Here is a 24,506-nt window from a genome sequence, read left to right as displayed (position 1 = left end):
GCATAGTACCATATTTGTTTTGGAATTCATTCTAAAAGGCATGAAAAAAAACGAAACAGTGCACAGAATACAGCAATGCATGATCTGAAGAAAGCTCTCAGGTGTTTATTCACACATCTGCACAATTCCTTTGTGTTTGGACTGCATGTTAATCAGCACTTTAGTCAGCATTACAAATATTGAGCACTTTTAGCTGTTGCTGTCATGTCATTTCCCAAAAGAACAGCTAGACCAGGCTGAAGGATTATAAGTCTCAGGGTATATAAGCACCTTTGTGGACTGATAGTTTCCAAGATTTCCAGCTCTCAGTTTTCCTCCCTAAAATCACATGAGCATTTGTGTCTCCTCCCCCATTCATTTACTCTCATGCAAAGAGATGCCCAGGAAGGCCTCTCTCAAGCTACCTTTTCCAGATGTTTTGCCTTCCTCCTTTTTTATCCCCTCATCACAAGCTTTTCCTCTTCCCTTCCTAGTCATCTTTTTCATGTCTTTTATTTTCTCTCTCCTTGTATTTGACTTTTTACTTCTTCCTTATCAAAGTATGGTTATACTGGTTACATTAAAAATGAAAGATAAAGTTGTTTTGTTACTTGGTTAGACACTGGCCACAAAAATAGCCATTTCCTATATCTTGAAGTACTGAGTAAAAGTGGTAACAACTAAGGGTCTTGCATATATTTTTGAGATCTCTAAGATTCTCCCTAAAAAACCAGTTTTTCTACAATTACAATACTGTGAAAGAGCACTTTGTTAAAATGGGGGAAAGGCCATCTATAGGGCTAGAGTTAACATACCTTTCTCAGTAAAGAATGCCATCCCCAGCTATTTTGACTGTGATCTGTTAACTGATTTCTGATTTGTTCATATCACATCACTTCCTTTTCATCACAGTTTGTATCTGCTTCTGGTTCTACAACTGACAAAATAACTCTGTGATTTTGTGATGCAGAGGAGGAAGTCTCACCTAATCCTTGTCCAGGGCAGTACAAGCTACCTAATTTTATTTCAGCTTTTTTTTCATCTTTAGAAAGGACAAGGCATCAGAATATCCAGCTCATCCTTAGATAAGCTAAAGACATCAGTCTGAGGGCTTAGTCCCTTGAGGGAATAGGAATTTATATTTCCAGCAAGGAAGTTAACTGGAGTCAACATCTCCAGTGATTCCCAGTACATCAGGCATTTTGTTGAATTTGAAAAGATTCTTAAAATGATTATATGTATCAGTACACACAGAGAGCAGGATGACTTAGAAATATGTTATGTTTGCACTTCAATGGGAAGGAAATATTCCATACAAAATGTGTCTTATAGCAGATCAATATGAAAAGGTTTCTCTAAAACTTTTCAAATTGTCTACTAATGAAAAGATATGCTTGTTCTAAGTTTATTTTCTTTAAAATAAGGCATGTGAATTCCTCTGAAAATAGTTTCTGAAATAATGAAAACTTAATGCAAACTGTAGGAGTACTTGGTATATTCTCCATGTAGACAACAACATCTTTCAAAGGAGAGGTGTTCTTTTTAGTTTCTTGGGTTTTTTTAAACAAGTTATATGTTTACATGAGCTTTCAGCAGCATAACTTTCAGCAACAACTGCGGGGCTGTGCCCAAACTGGTATGTGTTAAAGAGTTTCTGGAGATCTAGAAATGCTGCCTGATGACTATTTAGACCCGATCACAATGACCAGTACAGACAAGAATAATGTTTCAAACCAACCCTGTTGACAGCCTACTGTTTACCTGTGAGAAGGTAGACAAGAGACACATCCTTACCCACTGTCAGAAAATTCTGTGAGTGTTAATTCAGCCAGTGCAATCAAAAGAGGCAGTTAGAGAGAATAAGGGTTTCCATTTCTGCACTCACAGCTTTCTACTGTTTCTTCTCTCTGAAGTGCCTCTGGGTTTATGCCTTAGCAGCAAACTGCCCAAGCTTCATTATAGCTTTCCAAGGACCTGTACAAGTATTTGCACATACTTTTAAGTTTGAGCATTTTCCCTAGTTGCATCTTCATCACTGTCTTACTCTGGATGATTTTCTGCTTTGTATGTTTGTGATGAAATACACTGTGTTGTTGAACCCATTTTTTCATTATTCCTACCACATAATTCAGTGCCTTCATAAGCTGAGCTGCTGGTTATTTGCTTCAGCTCCTCAGAACAAGACACCAGCCTGTGATGGCCTCCCCAAGCCATGACCCATGTCAGAAGCAGCCCACCAGCAATCGGACTTGTCCATTCCATGCCTTACAGAATTAACATTGGGAAAAATCCCAGTATGGAGCTGGTATTAAACCAGCAGGAATTAAAACCACCTGAGTGTCAGGAGGTAAGCAGAGGATGTCTAAATATGGGGAAAGCAGGCACCACAGAAAGCCTTGAATCCCTGGGAGCAACTTTTACTCTGAATAAAAAAAAAAAGGGGGCCTGTAGTATACAGATTTCAAAGGTAGGAAAATACAGACAGAAGTCTTATTAATGCTTTGAGGAAAATCAGAAGCATGAATAATACTGCAGCTGAAATAATTCTCAATTACTCCTCAATACCTAATAAATCTGCGACATTGATCCCAGACAGAATGCAGATGTAATAAACAACAATGGATAAGAAAAGGAAAGCATGGAAATTTTGGTTTGAGAAAAGAAAATTCACTTTTCCAGTTGTTTGTTTATTTGATGGTTAGTCCAATGTAAAAATATTTATATTTTTTTGAGGAGGAATTAATTATTTTAGTCTTCTTCTCCTTCATATAAAAATGAAAACTAAACCTCACACCATGTTCATATATGCTATTTTAAATTTAAGGTTAAAGAACTTGCATGAAACTAAAATAAACATATAAATAACTGGCTTCTTAAAAGATCCAGACCACTGGAACTTCCAGAGAAAATCTTTATGCACAGCTTTCTCTTCCCAATTTGGTCTTCAGTTCAGAGGCCGGGAATTTGGGAACCTTGTTCCTGGAAAGGTGGTCAGACATTTTAAGTGTAATTCACTTGTATTCCGCCACTAAGCAGAATTGAGAAGGCTTGCCATCAGTCTTCTTCACTGGAAGCAGTTTCAGTCATTAAAAGAAACAAATTTTAGGATTCACAAAAATAGTGTGAACCTCTAGTCTGGTGCTGAAAACAGCATCCTCAGAGGAAAAAAAGAAACAAAACTACACTCCAAGTCAATCTGCTTCTGATTCAGACCGGGTCTTGAGCCTAGATCCTATAATACCATGAAGCCTATCCTCACTTCCAGGAGAGAGAAACGGTGATTATTTCAAATCCTGTAACAAAGTGGAGCATCAAAAGGAGATAACTGTCCTCAAAATAGGCTTCCTAGCAGTGGGAGGATGATTTCAGACAAATTCAAGGATTTCATTAACTGGTGAAGGGCATATCGTGCTACATGGAAATATTAGAAACAAGAATATTAAGTAAGAAGCATGGACACTATTTTTTTTTTTCTTTCCTTTCCTCTGGCTGAAACTATTTGTATTTCTTATATTTTCTGAATCCACTAACATTTAATAAAAATGGTGATAGACCATTTTAATGAATAAAAAATTATTAAAAAAACATGGATTCACTGAGAGCTGCTGAGCCCATATGTCACTTTCATTCCCCCAGCCCCTAATGAAGAATAGCTTTTCTTTGCAGAAGATGTGATTCTAATTTCTTCACAGATTTTCCTGCAAAAAAGACTGGGAGTGGGGAGAGAAAGCCTCGGAAAAGAGATTTCCAGATGTACTCTGCCTATAAGACAGCACCAGCCTGGGTCTGCATGCAGAGACAAGAGGAGGTGTGAGAGCTGTGAGCAGTGGGGCTGTTCTGCTGCTGTACCTGTGTGCAGTCAGGGCAACCCTTTACCTGGGGAATTCCAGCTGGAGCTGAACTACCAGGAAAGGGCAGGACATCAGGACAGACATTAACACTTCATTATATAAAAATGCATAAGCAAAAAAACACTGAAGAAATAAAACTGAATCAAGCTGATAGGCAGATAGTTTGGTCAAATGCATGTAGAATTGTAGAGTGATTTAGATTGAAACAGATCCTTAGGGTCATCTAGTTCCAAGAGCTCCGTCGTGGGCACAAAACCTTCCACTACACCAGGATGCTCAGAGCCTGGACTTGAACACTTCCAAGCATAGGACACCTATAACGTCTCTGAAGCCTTCTCTTCTCCAGGCTGAGCGGCCACAACCCTCTCTGTCTTCACTGGAGAGGTGTTCCAGCCTTCTGATCAACTTAGGGACCCTCCTACAGACTCTTTTCACTGCTACAGAAATCAGGACAAAACCAGTAAGAAGAATATACAGGCTGCTGGCAACAGTGCAATGAGTAAAAGAAAAACTGTTTTGGAAAAGATTTTGAATTCATTAAAGTGTAGATTTGCTGGAACTAGACTAGAACTGCTAGAGCAAACACAGGGCTTAGAAATCATATCACTTCTAGTAATGGGTGAGATAGTAAGTTAACTAGGGCAGAACATGGTGTGAATTATGGATATTACTTCATACACTTGACCTGAAGTGGTTATTACTATTCCTGAATATCACTACACAGAGATAGAGCCTATAGAGCCCCTCATCATGTTTATGGGTAACCAATTCTGGGTTAAAAAAAAAAAAAGCAGTTTTGGAGGAGACTTTTGCTCAAGAGAAAGATGTTAACTTGCTGACTTTAACAATGCCAAGGATTCTCAGCCACGCTTAGCAGAAGAGGGATATTAACAATAAACACAGAAATGTAGATGTTACAATAATTTGATTCCACGTAGGTAATGAAAATAGCTGCAATGTGATATCAGCAAATAGTTTTTCTAGGCTGGAAAAGTAAACAGCAACTACTTGTAGCAAACATTGGAAACCATTTGGGTGCAGCAGGGGTGACTGAATATCCCTCCAATGACACAGGATATGTGCTGGAGTTTGTAATTGCAAACATGCAAAGTTTTCTAGTTGTCTTCTGAATTTTTACCTCAGTGTTTGTGTTTTTTCCTTCAGGTGTCATACAGGGTGCTGTGGCCAGTGGCATCTATTGTTCATCTATCACAGCGTGATTGTTATGGTGGTGTTTTTCCCTCAAAATGTTGAAGAATTGTCATAGCACACTTGACTCTTGAGAAACAGAAAATGCCAGAGAACAGTATGGAGCAAGAAGAACCACACATGTGGCTAAATTTTAACTATGCTGGCAGCATCTGAAAAGGACTTTTCTTCCTGCAGAGCCAGCTGTGTTATAAAACCCCACAGCCTTTTGATAGATCCAGCATTCCAGCCTCCAATCATGCTGGCAGACATGTCAGAAATGTCTGGGTATTTTTCAGTTGTTAAGTCTCTCACTTAGCTTTATTAATTTTCTTTACAGGACAGATGTCTGTACCATGGGCTGAGGCGATAGCACATCTGTGTTAATGCTAATTTCAAAATTACCCAATATGTAATATGGATTTCTGCATAAAGCACTAGATATTTGTGGATTAGTGATCAACCATGGCTCTGTATATGCTTATGGTGACCTGTTCTCAGCTTCTCATACATGCAAATGTCTTTGTTTCTGTGCGCAGTATTCCATTCAAAACTGTTTGCAGAGTGTTCTGCCATGTAAGGGAAGCGAATGACTGTTCTATGATGCCAACTGCTCTTTCAGACAGGACAGCTGAGAGGTGTGTTCCTCCTTTCAGAAGAAAGGAGCACATTTTTTTCTGATCCAGGGAGTATCAGTGGGAAGTCTTGGATTAAGAAGAATTAACATCAGACTTTCAAGCACAGCGATGTTTTTTCTGTTTTAGCAGCTCTCAACATTGGGAAAAAAGACAATATGTTTTACATATTCCTTTGTAGTCTTCTGGCACAATGAATGAACTGACTGTGTAGTGGCTAAAAGCCTACATTGTTTAGTACCACACAATAATGAAATTTAGACCTGCTATTTAGTCTGAAGGGAAGTTTCACTGACTTTCCCAAGATGTTTAAGAATATTAAAATGATTTCAAATGGCCATGTACATACAGTAAAGAAGCTTAACCCCTAATCAGTATTGATTTATTTTATGAAGGTCACTGCAACAACATAGCTGGTTTTTATTCTACTTCATAGAGCTGTCTCTGTGAGAGAGCATCAAGATGGAACAAATTTGCCTAAGTGAGAATACTTAAGATTTTCTCTTTAATAAACGGTTCCCAGATGTGGAGTCAGTGCATTGCATCAAAGGTGTAAAATACAGAGCACTTGGCAGCAGCAGCTCTTTAGTCCAATAGAAGTTTGTCCTAGGATATATCATGAAATTTTCACTTCACTCAGATTAACTGGGATTTGACAGAAACAAATCTTGAGCATTAATCTGCATGTCTTCTAGAATTGTTGCACTGGATAGTACTCACTACTTGTTTAAGGACCAATTTATAAGGATTTCCACATTACACTGAGTTGGAAAAATAGTGGTACAGCTGGTACAAATAACTGTTAAAAATTATTTTACCACACCTTGTGCTCCTGATTCCATCACATAATCCAGGAAACGGAGTACCTTGATGCTCTAGTATCCTTTTATGTTTTTACGTACCACCCTTTGTCATATATAAACTTAACATCTCTTTGGGGAAGGTTTAGTCTTTTCTTCAATGTGTTTATGGTATCTAAAAGGGTAGTAATTTTTTACTGGATCTTCAAGATGCTTTGCTGTCCAATTAGAACTGTAAATAATATTAATAAATTCATATATGCCTGTGAATATTCACTTTGAGTACATGTATTTTTTCTTCGTTTAAAGTAAGAATTAATTTACAACTACAAGAACATAATTATTGTTATAATTTAATTAGTATTATTGTCACATAATTCTTTTTCCAAAAATAAATTACTATGCTATTATTGAGTAAAGAACATAGCTAAACATGCATACATATTGTAAAGACTTTTTAAATCTGTACTTTTTCATATAGTGTGAACACAGAGGTACAGAAAATACTTTTGTTAGAAGGGCAGGAGTTTCTCAGCAATCACATAAAAACAACAACAAAAATGTTTTAGTGATCAGATTTCTGAATGGGTTATTCCTATGCTGGGCTTCTATACTAGGTTGTTTCCACAAATTCTCTGGAGCAGAATAAGTCCTGATTTTCAGATAAAAAGGATTGATTGCCAGAAATTATAGGTCTCAACACTTTTAAAAATCTACTTTTAATAAAAGACCTAATCTGAAAAGCAAAAGTTATACCATGTGCATAGTCTTTAAATGCTTGCTACTGAGACCAGTCTTAAAATGTTAGCAATAGATGCAAGATATCAATGAGCAACCAATTGCTTCTATCTAGAAATGCAAGAAGACTAAAATAATGACTGATGGATAGTCTGTTGTGCTGGCTAGCAGAAATAAGAATGTCATGCTTTCTCAGTGAATAGTTGACACTAATCTTCAAGTCATTTATAGAAATGCCAATATTATAAAATAGAAAAAAATCAACCAGATTTGATAAAATCAACCATTTTCATTAAAAAGTTGCCTTCTGATATCTCCCTTGTTAGTGAATTGTTAATGTATTATGTTCTAATAATCTGGACTTCTCTAAAATCCAGTAGTATTGTGTGCATGTATGTGAGTTAGCTGAATACTGCTCTGAGTTGATTGTACTTGCTTAAATGATACAGTTCCTATACAAGTGCTTTCCTAGTTCAGTAAATAATTGGGAGTGGATATATCTCCTAATTTCTTATTTTTCTCTTCATCACCGTTCTATTAACTAGCCATTCAAATTTTTATGAAGTGCCTAGTCCATGAAATATGTAATCATTACTATTCTTGGTTGTATCTCACTGCAAACTAAAATTAACCAAATATTCAATGACAATCCCAAAGCTACAAAAAGAAATGGTGTCAAAACTAAAAATGGAATAAAACAGCAGAAAACTGGGACTTTCAGAGAACAAAGTTACAGCTCATGTTCTCTTATCCCTGGATTTGAGTTGGATCAGTTTATTCCAGTTCTGAAAATCACTGAACGAATCCCGACAAGGCTATATATTCAGTATACTGCTTTGGATGCTAAGCATCATGTACTTTTCACCTTAAAAGTATTAATCTTCAAAGAATGACAGCAATTTATGGGTTATTTGCATGTTAAGTGGTTGTTCACCACTAGTCACTATCTGAAATGTCAGTAGCAGTTCTGACAACTAGTAATCATGCAGCTCACGATTTCATTAGCATATGCTAATTTGGCCAAGTTCACCCAAATTCATTATGTTACGACATAACAAAATAAGGACATAAAACTTGTCTATAGGAATGATAGCATTGTCACACTTGACAGGAAAGATGGAGTAGGCAAGAATTTTCTTTGGAATATTTGAGGTCGTACACCGATGATTTTCAGTACTTTCACATCATGAATTTATAGGATAAGGTGTTAAGCACATGTTTCAAGTCCATACAGAATCCCTTCTGAAAGAACAACCTTTTCAGTTGTAGAAAAGATACAAGCAAAGAAAAAAAATTAAAGTCAAATTAAGCTGTTACTTCTTGACTTATGAGTTAGAACAAGTTTCATTCCAGCAAAACTTGTATCTTAGTATTCTCACAGTACAAGAGTGACACTGCAATATCTTTATATGACAACAGCTTGAAGTAGTCGGAAACAAATCATGATGTCCAATGGGATTGGAGGTTGAATTTCATTTCCATCCAGACGAAGGTATCGGAGGCGAGGGATGTTGCCATAATAACCATAATCTTCTTCTAGGGCAATGGAAACTGGGCATATCTGAGTACCATTGACACCTGAAAATGTAGATTAACATGTTAGGTTATTTCCATGGGAAAAGTTCATGGAGATAAAATTCACTCAGGACACAAATAAAGTAACCTTCCACTCAGGTTAGCATGGGAGACTGTTGCTTTTGTTGCTGTTTAAATACTTTGTTGATTGAAAGCAAGCAATATATAATATAAATTCATATAATATGATCTGGATCAGTGAATCACATATTTACTGTGCTGCAATTATGGAAAAAAATCATTATATGAATAACTTATCCTTGGACAAAGAGGATACTAAGTTAGACAATTACATGGTAAGCATTGAGAAATAGCTCTTCACACTCTGAGCAAGGCGAGAATACTTCTGAGGGGTTTTCAACATCTTATTTCAGTGACAGCACACTAATTTCGGGCTGATAATATTCCCTATGAAGATCTTGAACTCAAAACAATGACAGTGTTGAATCAGAGGAACTTTTTGTATAGTGGTTTTAAGTTTTAACATCTGTATTTTTCTGTTCTCTCACATTATTAAGTGAAGTTGGTTTTAATTGCAAGAATATAACTTGTGCAGTGGGATATTTTTCTTTCTAATCTGAAAGCTAACAAATCCTCAAAATTCTATGTACATCACACATAATTTTTTTCTGTACAGATCAAATTTGGAACTAGGAATACAATCATTACCCGTATTTGTAAGTGTTGAATACCTTGGGCTTTTGGTCCCCTCTAGGTACCTCTGCGCTGTCACTTGGCTAAAATGGTTTTTACAGTTTGTCTTCAGCTGTTAAATAGTCAGGCAACTGCTGCCTTATTTCAGCCTCAAAACAGCCTCTAGAAAACACTGAAGTGGGGTTTGTTTACCAAAGCTGTCAATTCCTTTGACCAAATTATGATATTTTTTGATTCATCTGACTGCTTGAGGATCTTGGCCCCAGACTAACTGAAAAAAAGGGAATGGAAAACATGTATGCAACAGATTTTTTTTTTTGAGCAAGCTTTTTTTATTAAAAAGAGATAGGAAAAAAATTTTCCCTTTATATTTAGTAATGATACCATGCACAAATCTGAGTACAATCCCCAAAATCAGAGAAAAGTTATGAAGTAAAAATAACCACACAACTTACTTTTTTTTTTCCCCATAACATTTTTTTTCTTTTTCCTCCACTCTATTTTGAAAAACTGCCCAGATGTTTGCAACATCTTGGAAGTGGACTTTATCTTTGTCATGGAAACTAGATAAATACATCCAGTTGGCCAAGGACTGAAGCTTTTTTTTTTAATATATATCTGTGATGTTAAAATATGTTTATCTTGTGAAATTTGATTAATGTTGGCAGAGCTTTTGGTATTCTTGGAAGGTACAAGCTACAACAACTTTTTTTTTATGTGTGAATTTAGAGCACAGAAAGTTTAAGAATTTTCATTACAAAAGCAGCTATTAAATGTTTTAGGTGAATCAACACTATCTAGTAGACAATATCTGCTTTGTTTGGTCAGCACTACTCTTCATAGAGACAAGATGGCTTCAAGTGTATCCTAAATCTCTGTCTTCTCTGACCTAGAAACTTTCTCACTGCAGTCATTTTTACTGGGTCAATTACTGCAGCCTTGAAGTGAGGCAGCAGTTATCTAACCACCTAGGCCATCTAGGAAGAAGTTATTTCCTAATGATGTGTGGTATTGGTTTGGGTTCTACTGTTCTCTTCCTATAAACAGTAAATCCAACCCAAACTATCAGGGGAGTAACAGCATCTCTCTTTTTTTCTCTCTTTCAATTCTCTTCATGGATTTATCACTGAAAAACAAAATTCAGGTAAGTAGGAGGAACAGGTCTTACCTTTCAGAGATACAATTCACCTTGCCTAAACTGATCCACACAGAAGTTAAGTGTCAACCTAAGTAACCCATTTAGACTCTCTTTATAAACTCTAGAGAGATATGAGTACTTCCAAAAGGGGACTGACAGGTCCTCAGGATGGGATGAATTTCCCTATGCGGTTGTGTATCCCTTTCCATTGAGCAGGAGGTCTGTACAGATACCACAAATCAGATAAAAAAATATAGGACAGTTTATTCAAAGAAGATGAATTCCACCACTTGCCAACAGAATTTTTATGTCCTTTAATATTTAAACATGAAACTCACAGTATCTACCTCAGCCTACTGGTATTCTTCCAGGGGAACTTGCTCTTTGCTCCCTTTCATTTGTCCTTTGGTAGCACTGTAATTGTCCCACCTGCTTACCCTTGCCCTCATTCTTACATCATCATTTCATACCTTCTCTTTGTTTACTTTAACATTCTCTTCTCCACTATTTAACAACCCCCCAGAGCCCCACAAGCATATCTCCATGGTAAATATCTAGGCATGTGTGTTTTAAAGTGCCATGGAACAAACGTATTTTGATTTTAAGTTGATTTTACTTCCAAAATTAGAATAGTTTTTTCCTCTGTGTATTGATATCCTTAGTGAAGGGATTGTAGGTGAAATTCTCATTCCACTGAGACAAATGATGAGGCTATCATTGGCTTTCCTGGGCTTCAGAAGAAGGCCTTATGTCTTCATAAATGGTCTCTGGAGAAATAAGGTCGTGCATTTATATGAAGAATTGATATTACAAAATAACGTACAAGAAAACATAGACAAGTGGTATTTACATAGAAATGCTGATGTCTGAACTCTTGCAATAACAACAGTGTAACTATGATTCACCAATAGGAAATTAAGCAGTGATTTGCAGTTGTGAAGGAATACCTGAGAATTAAAATTGTAAAAAGGACTTGTACTGCACACATAAAAGTAAACCTTCAGCAGGACTCTTTTGTGAAGGAACCAGATCAGGACTTTATAGATATTTTTCTTTCAAACCTTTCACATTGATTATCTTAAAATAATGACTGATCTGTGTTTAAGAAGACAAAAACAATCTTCAGAATTAATGTCAGCTCTTATTACTTTGGCCTAATGGAATTACATTCCTTGTTTGCAATCCTAAAGGCCCTTTAAGACATTATCTATTAGAGCAATGTTTTATGAAGACTATGCCATTATCCCTTACTTCTTGAACAATTATGCTCTGTGGTAAAATACAATTTTCATTTAAAGTATCAGGTTGCAACTATTTTATATTCAGTTACTAAGAATTCCTTTTTTTTTCTTTTATCTAAAGTCAGTTTTGTGCTTAAGTTGACAATGATTTTTAAAAAGTGGTAAAGACATTAAGGAATAGAAGACTTGTGGAAAACTATCATGACTCAGTTTCACAGATCATGCGTTGCTGGAACACGAGACTTGATTTTGCACATACTATAAAAGTTAATTTTCATGGTCTTAAGCTTTGTCAAACTTATTCAGAGAAGGAAGAAGACTGAACAGCTCTTTAAATACTACCTAGACATAAAACTGTTCTTAAACTGGAAGGGCTACATTCCACTGATTTCAATTTTGTGTCCACTTGAAGTGACAGAATAAAGTCTGCACCTCAGACCTTGCACTTAAGCAATTAAAATAAATCCCTTAATAACCAGGAGGCAATTAAATATGTTCAGGAACAACATCTGTCATAAGCTTTAACTCTAATTAACAGTTAGAATTCTTGCAGGCCACTTAAATATGTGACAGTTATGCAAATTTTTTTTTATTTACATGATTTCACACTTTCATTTTTCCAAATACTGTGAATAAATGTAAACTATAAATAAGTAATTTCCTTTCATAGGGCTCTTTTTTGTGCAAAAGCCAAACCATTTTTTTAGTATATTTTTGAACTACAGTGGCACAAAAAAGTGGCAAGGGACCATGTATTCAATTAAATCACTGGATGGGAAGATAAATATAGTAACTTGGCTTCCTTCTATGCAGTGGTGAATAAAAGGTCATCATATTTATTTTGGCTTTTGTCATGAAAAGAAGAACTTACTGAGTAGATATTTTCATTATACAGAGTTTGTTATATCTCTAACCACCACACCCCCTCTGTACCTGGATGAATTTGGAAACAGTCCTGGAAGCCAACCAGCTTCTATTGTTTTGGGTACAAAACCTCAGCTTACTTTTACAAAATGGAAAACTTTTGAGGATATAAATCTTAGTAGAACAAATATGCTGTAAAATCAGTAAAACACAAAAACATTTTGCTCAGAGGGGTGGTAGATACTCCATCCCTGGCAAATTTCAAGGTCAGGCTGGATAGGGCTCTGCATTTTTGCAGGAAGGTTGGAATAAATGACCTCTAGCGGTCCATTCCTTTCCAAATTCAATGATTCTATGATTTTAATCACTTTATCTCAAAGAGAATTTTTATGGTTAAGTAGACATTTAAATTAGATATGGTTTTGAAGGGTGCCACACTGGCAATACACACTTACTTTTGATTTTGTTGTGATCAAGATGAAGGTGCTCAAGGTGAGCATTGATTGGTGGAACTTTAGTGAGCTGATTATGAGACAGCTGTAGGTCTAGAATAGATGAAACGTTAAACCCATTTGGAGGGATACCATCATCAGATAATTTATTGTAGTTCAGCCTAAGGAAAGTCACTTTGGGTATTGCACTGAAGTAGTTTTCTGGTATAACTTCGATGGAGTTGTTGTCCAAAAAGAGCTGGAGTGTATTAGCTGGAATGCTTAAAGGCATTTTCTTGAGTGAATTTTTTGCTATGTTGAGTTGCATAAGGTTGTTGAGTCCTTGGAAGGTGTCACTTTGAAGAGCGCTGTCCAACAAACTGTTCTGGTGCAGGTCTAACATAGTAAGGTTTTCCAAGTGGCTAAAGACTCCTTCTGGGATTCTGGAGATTTTGTTTCTAGCTAGTCTTAGTTGTTCCAGACCCACTGGTAATGGGGCAGGCACCTCTTCCAATTCGTTCTCTTCAAGGAATAAATAAAGCAGTCTTTTCAGCTTGCTCAGCACACCACTCTCAATTCCACTGTTGGTGATCTTATTTTTGTTCAGATTTATCCATCTCAGATGAGTGGCATTCACAAAAGGCTTCTCTGAAATTGTTTCAATTTGATTGTTTTGAAGATAGAGGTACCAAATTCTTGCTGGAATTGGAGGTATTTCTTTAAGTCCTTTGTTATCACAGTATAATGCATTGGGGAAACTAGGAGGACAAAAGCACTCCTGTGGACACTCAGAAGTATAGTGAGACCAATGGTCAGGATCCAGATCATCATAAACTTGTCTCACAGTTCGAGTCCACACGGAATTGACCAAGAATAAGAGCAAAAGGCTTGTATAGACTTTTAGAATCATGGTGTTTGCCTTGGAAGGGGAAAAAAAACAATTAGCTGTTTCTCAATAATGCTCCCTAGCAGCATACTAGCTTAACAAAACAGTTTTGCCTATAAAATAATATTTCCTTTATAAACAGCCAAATTCTGTCCTCTAGGGTATTATCCATGGCCTGTTAATGAAAAACTGAGAAGCAATATAAGAGGTACAAACAATTCTCTGCTATATGTTGATAAACATTCCCCTGGTTCTTAGATGCCACATTGGCTACCAGTTTAACTGATGTTCATGCAAGTATCATTTCAAAGAATATGAAAATATGCATCATTTTTAGACAATAAATCAACATATTTTTTAAATTTGTGTAAGTTTTCCTGTACAGACCTATAATCTACATTATATAATGGCTGGTCTTCAGAAAAGATAGTATTACCACAATAATATGAATATTATTGTACAAAGTGTTCCTCCTTTTAGAATTAATCATACCCTCTTTTCTATTTTTACTCTCTCTTAAATTATAATGGCATCTGGATCAGATTTTCCAGGGTCTTTTGTCTTCATTGAAACGTGGAAGATCAAATAGTGTTTTAACAGCTGTTTGTTGGGCATGTTCTTAAAAGCTTGGAGGGAATATGTTTGACTAATCCATTCCCCGCCTCACTCACTCATATCCAAAGTTACAACTTTCCTTCCGTAATGCAAACAGACAAAACAAATGCCTGCATTAAATGACACAAAAAATAAGTCCTAACCAAAATATGTCCACAAACAGTAAATCCTAACCAAACTATTCATATACATTTATGCACATTTTAACTATTTTTCTTATTTAATTATTTGGTTTTTTTAGCCTCTTCCACGATTAAATTATGAACAAAAACATTACTGATAATTTACTCAGAAAGTAAATAATTGTGTAGCACAAAACCAGTGTCTTACAAACTGTTATCTTTCTTACTGCCTCATGAAGATTAACAAGCATTTTGCAATGGAAAGGTAAAAGACTGATAGCTGAAATTTTTGGTCAAAATGAGGAGGTTTGTCTTGGCAAAAATAGCATTTAAATAAATAATAAATTTTCTCACAGGATTAATGCATCAGTAAGGTTAAGAGCTCAGTTCATTTGCTGCATATGATATGTAGTAATTTATTAGTTTTTAACATTGTCATTAGCAGTAACAAGTGCTATAGCTATTCTGTAGCTTTTCCAGCCCCAGAAACTGCTATCTGGAAACATTCCAAAGAAAGGGACAAATAAAGTACTTCTAAAGAATAGCATTTCTATTTCACACAGTGAATTTGCAACCTTCTTACTCTGTAAATATTCATAATCCTAATAACACTTAAAAAATAGATATAAAGAAATTTACCTTGTTAGTCAAGCTCCTGGAGCTATCTGAAGCCAGTTAGAAATCACTGTAAATTCACCGCTTTTGGCTGCTAACCACTGTGTTTGTTTCCTGTCCTCCTAAGAATTAGCAGCATATAAAACTGGAAGTACATGCTAGTATTCCCAGATGTATTTCCATGCACACCTTATTAGCTATTGCTTCTAGTTTGACATTGTTTCAGAGTTTGGGCTTACCTCAGCTTTCTTGGATCTTCTTCTCTTTCTATTGGTCCCTGTTGTTAGACTGTAATAGCTTGAGTCAGGCTACAAGCCGTGTTCTAGGAATACAGCCTCATATATACGCATCAGTGCTTACAGCTTTTAACCCCTGAAACAGCCAAGGCACCTCAGCACCTAGGCAGGGAAAGAGGGAAATCCTGGCCTTAAAATCAAGCAGCCACAGAGCTGAAGGCATTTGATTTTTTAGGTTCTATCAGATGAGGGGAGCTGGTCTAGATGAAACAGGTAACCCAAAGTGTATATTTATTCAACATTTTTGTTAGAAGATACTTTGCATGCAAAGCTGACTTACATCATAACTCATTCTCATAATACCTGAATTGGCCACAAAGAATTAAAACCAGTGCCATCTGTTTCTACGGAAATATTTTATTTGATTTTTATTAAATGCAGATGCTGTCATGCCATTTAAAGACAAAATTCTTGATTAAGAGAAGAAGAGAACAAAAGCATTTGCTAAGAATTTTTTAATAATGTATTTTCAGTTCTTTAAAGATTAAATCTTACCTCTTCCCTTTTGTTCAGAGAGATATTTACATATATTTCTATAAAGTCATAATATTCCCCAGTGCCTCCTTCAATATTCTTTTATCATTGATCTAAAGCAAAGTCTTTGCAGCCAACTTGCTCTCCAAAGATAGACACATATTTCTCACATTAAGTATCTTGGAAGATTTTTGTTCTCCTTTTTAGTCCAAACTTAAATTAACAACTTCATATCAGAAAAGCTATTCATGTTCAAAGCCAGAACAATAACATAAATATTTTAAGGGAAAAGCTAATGAAAAATATTGAAAACATAAAATAAATCCTGGTACTTTTATTGAGTTATATTAGTTTTAAAACTTAGTTGCCTAATTGTTTTAATTCAGTTTCACCTGTTTGATTTTAATCATAAAACATATAAAGACCCTTTTCATAATTTTTAATCCCTTGCTTCTTAAACTCTGAATGTCTCAAAAGATGTTTAGAAGCAGAAAAGACAAAAGTAGTCAAAAAAGGAAGGCAAACCTTAACTACATGGGTAGTAAGGCTGATGTTAAACACATCATAAATTTTTATCATCAGAATATGTTTGTACTGCCATGTTTCTTGTTTATGAAAAAATGCATCCTTACCATAAGTAATTTTTGCATTGTTTATGTACTTAAAAATATAGAAAGTGCTTCTAGTTTCTTCTAGTTGCACTCTACTAGAACTCCAGGCCCTTCAACACCTCTTAGAGATTAGCAGGGTTTTCTTACAAAGGAGATGTAAAACTGATTCCTTCATGCATACTAAGTAGAATATTTTAATAATTTAAATTAGATTAAACTAATTTAAACTAATTTAGATTAAACTAATTTAAATATAAAATTTATAGTTTTAAGCAGATGTACTAATTATAGGAAGGAAGGCATAAACCCCACTTATTTTCATTATGAGTGTCACTTTAAACACCTAGAACTTAAAATGTTTGAGCCTTGTACCTCCTGCAGCAGATCTGGTACCCCACATTAGTGACAATGCTTGTCAGCTGGAGTCCACCCAAGGGAGCTGGGGAGAGGCAGAGGTACCACTGTGTGAAATTCAAAATAGCTCTATGTCCAGTTGTGAGACTTCACATTATGAAAAGTGCATCTATTGTTCTTGTAAACAACAAGCAGTGTTGTTAAAACATAAAACTGGTTTGCTTTTGTGCTAAATCTTCACAAAGTAGAGAGAATATGGAGGCCCTGAGGTCTCTTTGCCCCTAAAGAATGATCTGAGTATCCATCCTGGATGTTGCACTGAAGGGTCTAAAATTGCAAGTCCTGATGACAGATATCTGCTGTTACACACTTAAATGTCAGATGTTTACATTTAGCAACAACAGAAAAGATTGGTTTATCTTACATTCCACGGTGGTCTGAATTTACCTGCTATTTTTACCTGCTAATCATGTCCAGATATTCATTATGTTATCACAGAAGTCCCTGGAAAAGGGACTTGATGTTTACCTTGTGGCAGGCACGATTTGTGTGAAATACTGTTCAGCAAGGGGTCACAATCTGCCCTTTGTGGATTTAGAAGCCAGGTATTTGATCCTTATTAGACACACATTTCCATGCCATTCGAAGGGGGAGTCCTTCATTAGGAGAAGAAAATAGCAAAGTACATTTTCTAAGACTTTCTCAATAATGTGAATTTCCATTTTTTCTGATGTAAACAAGGCAGAAAAACAATGGCAAGTAATGTCCTCAAAATCAGGAAGCAAGACTGTGATGACTGCAATATGTACAAATTTTTTAAATATCTCTGCAGAGAGGAGTGATTTCCTGGGTGTCTAAGCAGACTTTGCAGAAAGCCTGCCTGCCATGAAACCTTCAAGATTTTGCACATATCATGCATTTGTTCTGTTCAATCCTCCATCCTCTGGTGTAAATATTTCTTATTTAAAGGTTGCACATTATGGTGATAAAGTTTTACAGACTAATAAAAGACCATGGCCAAGATTTTCGAAAATGACTAATGGTTTGGGAAACCCTTTGTTTTGCATATCCAACCTGAGACTCTTTCCAGAACCTTATTTTCAGTAAGAGACAGCTAACAATTTTGTGTTAATGAGGTAATTTTTAACTTGAGAAGCTGAGTGATCAAAGGCAAATGTTAGTGAAACACAAAGTGCTTCTGAGACCATGAGCAATCTCCCAAAAAGTAACAGTATGAAAGATATTTGCACAACAATAAAAGGAAGTGGAAAAAAAAATTGCAGTAAAAATACTGTGGATACCCACCCTGAATTTTGGAGATAATTTCTAAGAGATACTGCTGGGATTGTTCTAGTTTGAGAAAGGTGTCTGCAGCAATTACAGGATTTTTACTCCATGTGTCTCCTTTCAATCCACACTGTTAATCAAGAGAATTTGTATTAAAAAAATATAAAAAAGTGAGGAGCATCGACAACTGCAGGGGGTAGTAACACCTCCTTGAGAGGACTAATGTACATGCTTGAAACTAAAACAGCTCACAACATACAGACTAGAAAATCCATTGGGAGGAGAAATGGACAACTGGGAGCGCTGTTTGGAGCTGTTGCTCTGTTTTAGCGCCAGAGTTGCTGACAGTGAAAAAATGCATCGCTTTCTTTCAGTAATGGCTGCCATATGTCTCAGATTGAATTCGAAGCAAGGTCTGTTAAGCATCAAGCATGTGTCCAGTTCATCACCAGAAAACCCAGGAGTGCACTGCAAAGCAGAGCTTACTCATTAGCCCTGTAGATTGCTCCATTTAGCAAAGGCTGCAATCCAGGGTGCCTAAATTTGGGAACTACTTCACTGAAAACTGAGTGCCTTGCTCCATAGGACAATCTGTTCATCTGAAACAGGCTCTTGAATTATCTTCATGGTTACTAGAGAAAAGGTAGCGCTTCAGAAGCTGAAGACAGTAAGTCCAGTTTGTGTATTCTTAATCCTATACTCCAATGGCAGCTCCAAACATCTTCTAAGGGTGCTTTTATTCAGGATTCAGTCTGCCCCTTTCACTTCTGATGACAGGCATGTAGTGGTCTCTCTCTTTCTGCATTGCTGCTCTGAGTTGAACCCTGCGTCAAAAAGACAAAACTTCTATTTCCAAGCGGTTCTCTGACCATCAGACAGTGATATATCTCAATTAATAATATCTGCTGCTCCTTTCAAAAAACAGCCACAAAAGGTCAGCAAGATCAAAGAGTCTAAAAGAAAGCAGATGACTGAGCCCTTCAGGCTAGCCCAAGGGACACTGAAGACAGATCAAAGGACCAGCCCAGATGTTCCAGACTCTGCTCCTATGGATGTATTTTGCTCTACATCATTCCTAGTGAACAAAAGAAATTAAAACAAAACAGACTTAGGAGCAGGAATGCTGCACCTCTTCTACAAGTCTAGAATTACCTGCTTAGATCTCCTAGTGGAAGAAATTGCATTTCTTATTTAAATATGCATTTTCTGTGCATATGCAGACAGCTGACATATAGGGAGTTTACATGGGGAGCTTTCAGTTTAGATCAGAATATATTGCTCAAAGATACCTTGGGGAACAGTTTGACTAGCTTAATTTGCTAAATGGAGATGTTACCTGACATCTTGTTTATATAGGATTTAGGAAGATAAGATCTCATTCTAAAAGTCCAGAAACAAAACTCTAGCAGATTACTTTCTGCACAACTTCACTCCCTTATCAAAACTACAGTGGGAACTGAGTAGCTTAGCTGAAAGAGATCATTGCAGAACAACACATTTCAGAAAAGAACAACTCTGGAAAAGGGCTCAGCTTTAATGGGAAATATATTGGTCTCCTGAATATGCTTCATTAAATAATTTTTTGGCATTCTGTTCCCTTTCTCTCTGTTTTGAACTCTTTACCACAGTGACACCAAAAAGGTTCCATGACACAATGCCAAGATCTGGTATTTGTCTTGGCTTGCTAGGTTTGCTTTACCTACTATGTAAATATTGCTGTCAATCTCTTACTTTGTTTTCATGCTTTCAACTATTTCAACACTTAAACAAATCTATCCTACCCTGGGACTCAATTTTTAAAATGCTAAATGTCTCTTAAATTGAAATATCTAACATGCATTTATCAATTACGCTCATATACTGAGTTGCTGGGACCACGTGTAGCTATTTAGATGATTTATATTTTCCAGACAACTAATGGTAAATGGAAACATGTATTAGTGATCTGATGCCCATTTTGTAAACCTGCAGTCTACAGTTTGAGTTATAGACCATCAAAGATTACATATTCAGAGATAACCTAAGGATAATGAAAACAAACCAGTTTTACTATCCTTTAATTATATCCTTATCCTTAATTTAACTTCTGTTTTCTTATTTTCTTCTTTTGTTAAAGAAGTCCCAAAATATTTTAATTCATCTTCATTTTAGACACCCACAATAAGACAATGCATTTCAAGAAGTTTAAACTTATACAAAGTTCTTTCCTCTAAAACGAATGACAAGGGTTACATAAAAGAGAACTTCCACAACTTAATGAAAGAAATATTTTATTCCCCTTACAGTAATGATCTGCTACAGTGATTTTGTCACATGAGAAATTCAAGGTTCAGAGGCTTTTCAAATATTTAGAAATAAAAGCCAAATGGAATAAGCTATATGAAAACTCAGCTCTTATTTTCCTTTAATTGTAGTAATTTTGCTCTAATTTTTAATGCAGATACTCTTGGGAAATACTGAAATTAAATATTAGACTGTGTGATTTTTATTTTCTTAAGTTGCCCTATCAGTCACCGCTTTCAAGAGCTGGCGTTTCCCAGAGCACTTGAGTTTTCTTCCAGAGTCCCAAGTTCAAATCACACTCACCATGACTGCTCCAGTTACTGATTATCCTTTCAGATGGAACATGCTGAAACTAGGTCTTTTATAGTGTAGATGAAATTCTTCAACACCCAGCACTTAGATTCAAACTGACACTACCTTTTTCTTTGAAGACAGCTCTGGAACCCAGCTCCAGGGAGAATACACCACCCATCCCTGTCCAAGCACCATGCAGTGCTCCAGAGCCCTAAATAATGACCTAAAGAACCCTAAACAATCAACGGGGTGTTTTCCAACACTACCTGCCCTTTTCTTAGATGGTTCCATGCTCGTCATGATGGCAGCTGGGAATCCCAGCAGTAAATGCCTGGTTCCCTTCTGCATTTTCTGTAAAATACACACCTCAACTCAAGGCTGTGATTTTCATTAGAGGCAACACACCTTTCCTTCTAAATCGAGGGTGGGAATAATAATATTGCAGGGGATGGTTCTTCTTATCCAAACTTAAGAATCTCAGTAAAAAAAAAACAACTCCTTTTTTAACACAAGTAATCACAAATTCTTCTTCAAATCAATGCAGCATTACACATAATTTTGAGAACTTACTGGTCTTACTTTTTAAATTTTTTTTGACAGCAGAAAGGCTGTAATGATGAAATCTAAAAGTGAAGTTTGAGAAACAGTTGTTAATGTAGTTTGGAAACCAGTGTGCATAGTAAGATGGATGGAAAAATCACATGGTGTGATACTGGAAAGATGATGGAAATAGGAATTTTGAAAGACTTGTTTATCTTAAAGACAGCTTATTATTAAATTGTTTTCTAAGGTATGAAACTTATAAAGACTTCCAGTACTTCTGTCTGAAATATTATGCATGTTTCAATGAAAGCATTATCTTAAACAGAAATATATTTTTACAAGTCTTATTTAATAGGTTCCGAAGTGTCTTTGTAGTTATTTGAATGTGTGCTCTAGTCAGGTTGACCAAATACTATGACAGACTTGTATGCATTGCCCCACACTGGGATTCACAGAATAAAGACAAAACTGCATTTTTTTTGCACAGTGCTGCATCTTTCCTTTTCCTTAGAAGTCAGGTGCATTTGACCAAATCCCGTTGTTTCTACACTGTACTATGGACCGTAAATAATATTTCTCCTCTCATGTATTTACCTCATGTCTTCACTTCCTTCTTAATTAGACATTATTTTCTGTTTTTCTTTAAGTATTTCAAAATAAAAAGGTATGCTATACCACAGAGGTACCACGTACCAGGGATTATACTTTAAAAAAAAATTATGCTAGTAATCAAAACTTGTTAAAAATATTGTGTCGTTTGATCTGTAGATTAAGAATTCCAATTATGAAAATGAAGATAATTCACCTGATAAAGCAGGTAGAAGCAGTTACACCCACGAAGCATCAGGTTTATAGCACTAAAGAGTGGCAATATGTACATTTTAGCCCACAATCACAATCTTTTCTCAGAAAAGGGGTATAGTGTGATAAAAATTGCTCCAGCCTCTAAAGCTGTTTTCTTTCCATAATGAAGTGGTAATTTGCTCTGGTACTTGAACCTGACCTTTCAACATTCAAGGTGAGTGTCCTAAAGTGCAATTAGCACTCCTTTTCTTTCTCTGTACTAACGGATGTTGAGCTTTTCAGACTAAATAGAAAAGAGGGCTATTTCTGTGTGAGTCTTAAGGCCTACCAATCGAGTTATTTTTTTTATGGATGGAAAACCTTGTAACCAATACCCAGATGTGAAAAAAATCATAACCAAAATGTCCTTTGTGAGCACATTGTCTATTAGGGTGTTGACACATTTGCTAGTGCTGTCCCACATGGGAGAGTTAGCAGGGATGGATCTCTGATTTCCCTGTCATTACTCAGCAAACCACAAGTGTTAAAATAGGAGCAGATTTGCACAAGCCAGCAAAGTTATCAAAATAAAGATTCTACTGTTCCTGCCTATGGAATCTATACCCAAATGTCAGCTCAGTTAAGGTTTTGTGAGTATCATAGGAATTGGAATTATGGACTGGAACCTGAAAGAAGAAATTTTCCACATGAATTTCATGCTAAACTCTTCAGCTGTAGAATTGGCTATTAAAATTGATATTGTTCCCCTTTGGTTACTAGTATTAGAATCACAGGTTCACAGAAATTATAAATAAGTTTGAAGAAACCTGAAGGTTTTTTAGTTCAACCTCTTTCTAAAGCTAAAGCTAGCTCCAAAAACAAATCTGTCCCTCAGGGAACTGCCCATACAGGTTACAAAAATATCTGAGGATGGAGAGTCCAGAGCCTCCTTGGGCATCTGTGACAGTGCTTTATGAACTCACTGTGAAGAATTTTTTTTATATATCCAGCTGAAATTTTTCTATCTAGAACTTTTTCTTTGCCTCCATTCCCTTTCACCATGCACCTTGAAACTGGACATTTTTTCTGTGTCACTCTTTTAGGCAGCGGCAGACTGCAATAAAACATGGACTGAGACATGTGGTATATTCAGAGAGGCTAAGAGAAGTACCTTGGCATTACCTGGAAAGAAAAAGTGTGAGGGAAGCACTCTTAACAACTTCTAATCCATTATGAGTTGTACTGTTCTCATTCTCACTGTCCACACCCTTTCATTTTGCAAAAAAGTAACTGGTTTGCTGAAACAAGTTGAATAATACTTTTCTGTTGTGTTGTTAGACTGCAGCAATCAGGTGACAAATCTCATTATCAGTTTGTGCTCTAGAAGTCTTAGTGTTTAGTATATTTTTCTATGGAGGGAACAGCTGGGTTAAAAGCTCTCTGGAAATGGTTAAATACCATTTCCCATAGATTTTTCTTTACTTTGTGGAGTTTTGCATGCACTTCCTTCTTTTTTTTCTATGTTACAATGCCTAGGTGCTATTCCTTAGTGATTCCCACTCTGATGTGTTCAGAAAACCCCAGATTTAGACTTCATTCTGCAATGAAAATTCTAGGCAACTTGTAACAAATTTTACTGTCAATCCTTCCTGTATGTGAGTAAAAAAGTAGTAACATTTATGAATTCCAAAATTTAAAAAAAATAAAGAGGGAAATATTTCTATTCTTTTATGAATCTCTTCTTTTGTTTTGGTCCCAGGTTTCTCTGTGAATTGTGTTTTGATTTTGAACATCTGGAATTGGCAGCGTGTTGACTGAATGGTTTGGTATGAATCGGTTTGGGGTTTATTTCAGAGGTGATAGTTTCTGCTTTTGCTATAAAAGCCAGCAAAGTTTCTGTTTGAGTGTTTAATAGTCTAGTAGTTGAAAAGAAAATAGTACCTGTGGGATGATCTGTACTTGCAAGCAAGCCACTTACAGCTCTCAATTACTAGCACATTTATTTTAGTGTGCTCCAAGATGCTGACAATATTTGGGTTATTTATTTATGGGTAGAATATACTACCACGTCTTTACCACATGTAGCTGCACTGTACTCACCACCTGTGGTTTCTGAGAGGTTTCACTGTTCTTTTGACAATACTGAAACATCAGTTTGCAGGTTTTCGTAGTTTTCATAGTGCTATGATTCCCATACTGCAAGCTTCTTAAGACACTGATTTATTGGTCAACACAAGGGTAGTGGTAGA

At 36.1% G+C, this 24,506-nt stretch overlaps 1 protein-coding gene across 1 annotated transcript; it reads right to left on the bottom strand.

The window, feature by feature from the left end:
* Positions 1–8,596: 8,596 nt before the first annotated feature.
* LOC131573358 (keratocan) lies at positions 8,597–14,004 on the bottom strand. The gene is made up of 2 exons (XM_058827251.1): positions 13,119–14,004; positions 8,597–8,769 (listed from the first exon to the last, which is right to left on the bottom strand). Exons 1-2 carry the CDS (start codon positions 14,002–14,004, stop codon positions 8,597–8,599), a joined length of 1,059 nt encoding a protein of 352 aa, XP_058683234.1.
* Positions 14,005–24,506: the final 10,502 nt, after the last annotated feature.

The sequence above is a fragment of the Poecile atricapillus genome, chromosome Z (genome assembly GCF_030490865.1).
Source record: "Poecile atricapillus isolate bPoeAtr1 chromosome Z, bPoeAtr1.hap1, whole genome shotgun sequence".
Classification (NCBI taxonomy): domain Eukaryota; kingdom Metazoa; phylum Chordata; class Aves; order Passeriformes; family Paridae; genus Poecile; species Poecile atricapillus.
This window is presented reverse-complemented; position numbering and strand designations above follow the sequence as displayed.

Coding starts and splice junctions, on each gene's coding strand:
- LOC131573358 (XM_058827251.1), bottom strand. CDS start 14,004: ATGATTCTAAAAGTCTATACAAGCCTTTTGCTCTTATTCTTGGTCAAT. Junction 8,770..13,118: donor TGATCACAACAAAATCAAAA/GTAAGTGTGTAT, acceptor CTACATTTTCAG/GTGTCAATGGTACTCAGATA.